The 5,060-nt window shown below is 42.8% G+C and overlaps 1 protein-coding gene across 1 annotated transcript in view; it reads right to left on the minus strand.

The window, feature by feature from the left end:
* Window positions 1-3,770, minus strand: part of LOC102763632 (beta-defensin 107-like) — a 7,211-nt gene extending 3,441 nt beyond the window's left edge. Inside the window, exon 1 of the mRNA XM_006753650.1 lies at window positions 3,704-3,770. Within this exon, the coding sequence (XP_006753713.1) occupies window positions 3,704-3,770 (67 nt within the window). The remainder of the gene's footprint in view (window positions 1-3,703) is intronic.
* Between the last annotated feature and the right edge of the window lie 1,290 nt (window positions 3,771-5,060).

Here is a 5,060-nt window from a genome sequence, read left to right on the forward strand (position 1 = left end):
TACATTTAAGTCTTTTATCCATTTTGAGTTTATTTTTGTGTATGGTGTGAGTTGGTGGTCTAGTTTCATCCTTTTGCATGTATCTCTCCAATTTTCCCAACACCATTTGTTGAAAAGACTGTCTTGACTCCATTGTATGTTCATGCCTCCTTTGTCAAATATTAATTGAGCATTATGGCTTGGGCCAATTTCTGGGTTCTCTGTTCTGTTCCATTGGTCTATATGTCTGTTCTTGTGCCAGTACCAGGCTGTTTTGAGAACAGTGGCTTTGTAATACAGCTTGAAATCTGGTATTGAGATCCCAACTACTTTGTTCTTTCTCAGGATTGCTGCAGCTATTCGGGGTCTTTTTTTATTCCAGATGAATTTTTGGAGAGTTCGTTCTAGGTCTGTGAAATATGCAGTTGGTATTTTAAGGGGGAGTGCGTTGAATCTATAGCTAGCGTTGGGTAGTATGGACATTTTAATGATGCTGATTCTATCAATCCATGAACATGGTATGTTCTTCCATCTCTTTATGTCTTCCTCCATCTCTTTTTTTCAGTGTCAGCATATAGGTCTTTTACCTCCTTAGTTAAGTTTATTCCTAGGTATCTTATTTTTTTTGGTGCAATGGTAAATGGAATTGCTTTTTTAGTCTCTCTTTCTGAATGTTCACTATTGGTGTATAAAAATGCCATAGGTTTTTTGGCATTAATTTTGTATCCTGCTACACTGCCAAATTCATTTATTAAGTCTAATAATTTTTTGATTGAGTCTTTAGGGTTTTTTATGTACAATATCATGTCATCTGTGAATAAGGACAGTTTTACTTCTTTTCTAAGTTGGATGCCTTTTATTTCTTCTTCTTGTCTAATCGCAATGGCTAATACTTCCAGCACTATGTCAAACAGGGGTGGTGAGAGTTGGCATCCCTGTCTTGTTCCTGTTCTTAGGGGAAATGATTTTAGTTTTTGCCCATTGAGTTTGATGTTGGCTGTGGGTTTCTCATATATGGCTTTTATTATGTTGAGGTATGATCCTTCTATTCCCACCTTGCTGCGAGTTTTTATCAAAAATGGGTGTTGGATTTTGTCAAATACTTTTTCTACATCAATTGATATGACTATGTGGTTTTTATCTCTCAATTTGTTTATGTGATGTATCACATTTATTGATTTGTGGATATTGTACCATCCTGGGATAAATCTTACTTGGTCGTGGTATATGATCTTTCTGATGTACCGCTGGATCTGATTTGCTAGAATTTTGTTGAGGATTTTGGCATCTATGTTCATGAGAGATATTGGCCTGTAATTCTCTTTCATTGTGTTGTCTTTATCTGGTTTTGGTATTAGGGTGATCCTGTTGCAGCAGTTCTCAATCTGTGGGTTGCGACCACTGAAAATATATCCTGCATATCAGATATTTACATGACGATTCATAACAGTACCAAAATTACAGTGATGAAGTAACAACAAAAATAATTTTGTGTTTGGGGGTCACCACAACATGAGGAACTGTATTAAAGGGTCGCGGCATTAGGAAGGTTGAGAACCACTATAGCATCTTTAAAACCAGATAAAACAGTCACTGGTTTAGGATGGCGAGTTGACCTTCCTCCTAGTGTCAATTTGACTTAATGGGCAAGAGCCTTCTACCCAGCCTAGTCAGCTTATTTATTTTTAGACTTTGACATGAAAGGGAAATAAACTATCTTTTTTTAGTCACTCTATTTTAAACTTTCTTTAGTAAACAAGCTTGCCTTTAACTCATATAGCAGGTGCCTTCATGTTATGAACAGCCCTATTGTCGTTACCATTTATAGAAAGGACATGGGAGCAGAGCTCATTCAGCTCACGAGGACTGGAGGTGAGGTCAGCCTCAAGCATCGTGGTGTCTATTGCCTCTTGTATTGATCATCAAGCTCACTTTTGACTCAGATTCTCTGGGGCAGTGGTCCTAATTTGTGCCCGCTCTGTGCTTATTGGGAATTCAAATGTGCTCGAGCTGAGTGAGGGGTAGGAAGCGCTTGAGGAATTGGAGCCCTGATGAAAGGAGGTGGAGAGGACAGCTTAAAAGTTGATTCCCTGGCCTGGGTGCACAGTGTGACCGCCAGGGCAAGAGACTGGGGCAAGAGCTAAGTAACTTGATTCTGCAAGCGAGACTGTGAAATACGAGGGCATTATTCTTGGCTCTGGTCTTTACTTTTAGTCCTGGCTGCTTTCAAAAGAGCAATGGAAATACCACCTCCCAGGAAGCCATTCCTAATCCCGGAGCGAGAACCAAGCTTCTGCATCTATTACAGTGTTTTGTACATCTTCCTGTCATGGACATTCACTTCATCTATTTTAAATTTATCAAATGCTATTTACTGTTATAGGCAACCTATTTTTGACCAACACAGAAACAATAAACCAATAAAACATCAAGCACATTAAGGGCAAAGGCCATGCTCTAATTATATTTTTACTTCCATTCTACCTGTCTTTACTGTAGTTCTCAGAACAATCTCTCATGAAGAGTGAGCGCATATTCAGTATCTATTGATTCATTAGGCCTACTGAGGCCCATGATAAACAAGTGCAGGAATTCAGGACCCATGCATGGAGCAGCGTCATAACAGGGGTGATAGACAGTTGAGGGGGGATGGACAAAAAGAGTTCTTAGGGTGTTGAGCAAATAGAGACCATTTCAAAGGACTCAGAACTTAAAAATGAACTAATCAAGATGTTAGTAGTTTATATGATGTAATTTGCATGGGTGTGTGTGAGCTAGAAAGTCCAAAATAATCCAAGATTAGGAGATTTGGACAATTTAGGGCAGTGGTTCTCAACCTTCCTAATGCCGCGACCCTTTAATAGAGTTCCTCCTGTTATGGTGACCCCCAATTTCATTGTGACAAATTGAACATAATTAAAGCATAGTGATTAATCACAAAAACAATATGTAATTATATATGTGTTTTCTGATGGTCATAGGCGACCCCTGTGAAAGGGTCGTACGGCCCCCAAAGGGTCGCGACCCACAGGTTGAGAACTGCTGATTTAGGGAGACATGGGAAAATAGACTGTTAAGAACCTGTTGCCATATGTTTGGTTTCATCGAGGCAACAAAGGCTGTACTTCCCTAAATGAGCAAGAGTGTCTGGAATTTGCCTCTGAAACTTTTCTCTCATTTCCCAGCAGTCACTGTAAACAACCTGAAGCTGGTGGGAGATTGCAGAGGAGATGACTTTAAAAGGAAAGAAGCCTGAACCCTCTGTAGAACTTTTTTTTTTTTTTAAATATATTTTATTGATTTTTACAGAGAGGAGGGAGAAGGATAGAGAGTTAGAAACATCGATGAGAGAGAAAAATTGACCAGCTGCCTCCTGCACACCCCCCACTGGGAATGTGTCCACAACCAAGGTACATGCCCTTGGCCGGAATCGAACCTGGGACCTTTCAGTCCACAGGCCAACGCTCTATCCACTGAGCCAAACCGGTCAGGGCCTCTGTAGAACTTTTAGGACAGTTAACTGCATACTCTCCGGTTGGAGACGCCTGGGTCAGTGTGGCCCCGTTGTCCTGTATCTGAGCTCAGGGAAGGATTTTCAGCAACTCGTTCATCTTGGGTTCTTTTTAAACTATGGGGTGAGTTGTGCACTTTCTTAAAAGCCCAGCTTTCTTCTCAAAGGACAGATCCTGAACAGACTGCAATCCTTCCATCCTTTCCCTCTTACCTGAGAAGATCTGAGCAAGAAGGAGGACAGCAACCATTAAGAGAAGGATTCTCATGGCACCAGGCATCCGTGGAGAGGCCGCACCCAGCGCTTCTAACAGGAACGTTAGAACAAGTGCTGAGGCTCTGAAAGGGCGAGATGTCAACTCGGGTTTGCAATGTTCCTGCAGAATTGACTGTTCTGAATGCCTCATTGAACAAGGTGTGGGCTGACAAGTCGGGCTTTACCTACGTCACGTTTATGGGAGAGGAAGGCCGGGACCCTGTCTTCCTGCCTGGAACGCTCGCCTACGTCTCTGCCCAGGCAGCTCCTGCTTCTCCCTCAAGCCCCATCTCAAGGTCCACCACCTCCATGAGACCTACAACCACCACTGCTCTCCTTCCTACCCAAGATTTTACCTGCACTGTACCCTCTGTGCTTTAAGGGCAAACACAGCACTGGTTAAAATAAAGGGGGCTCGCCAGAGCTCGGCGGGGTCAGCGCAGGTTCAGGCTGGCCCTGGCCATGCCAATTGCATTTTCTGGTTTGACAAGAGCCTCACAGACACATCACAGATAAGCAAGGTACTGGTTTTCTAAGCTTTCTGGGGGTATCCTGGCAAGTTTTAGTTTTTTCCTCCTTTTTCTAAATGTCAAGAGAGTCTTGGTTCTCATTCGATTTGAATAGCATTTGTCACTTTGCTATGCAATCTAGCATGCTATGTTTATATGCTCTTAAATACTAACTTCCAAAAAACTCACAGGCTCATCTCTGGAGGCCGTTTTTGTTGAGGGTAGCTGGAATTTTAGACCCTTGTGATAGCTAAGACTCCCTCGGCTTGTGGAAGTTGCCGTAGTGCTCCCTGACATTTCCTGAGCACGCGTGTCTGCCCCGCGCCCAGTCCTATGGCTCCAGAGCAGCGCTGCTCCTCAGCGCAGTGGCTGCCGATGCCCGCCTGCCGGGATGTTCTCGCTCTGACCGCACGTGGACAGCCGGTCTGATGGCACTGGTTTTCTGTATCACAAATGTGGGCGCGCCAGTATCAGGAATTCAGTGTTTGTCTTATTGGAACTTCTCACCATCCTTTTGCCGGCAAACCACATTTGAAATCTATCTGCATCTCTGTAAAGTGTCAGAATTATAGTTTGGCTACATAACAGGTTTTATGAACACCTTCGGGGCTATAATCATTTAGAACTCACCAGAGAAGCCATCTGTTCTGGGTTTTACCGGTACTGTGTGAGATTTTTTCTTATTGCCGGCTCATTCTCTACGTGTCAATGGTCTACCCAGATTTTTTGTTTATTTTCCAGTCCATTTTGGCGTTTATGTCGAAGGGTCCCCAATTCCGCCGTCCTGACGTTGCCTTTTTGGAATA

This window comes from Myotis davidii, unplaced genomic scaffold (assembly GCF_000327345.1).
Source record: "Myotis davidii unplaced genomic scaffold, ASM32734v1 scaffold552, whole genome shotgun sequence".
NCBI classification, from domain to species: Eukaryota; Metazoa; Chordata; class Mammalia; order Chiroptera; family Vespertilionidae; genus Myotis; species Myotis davidii.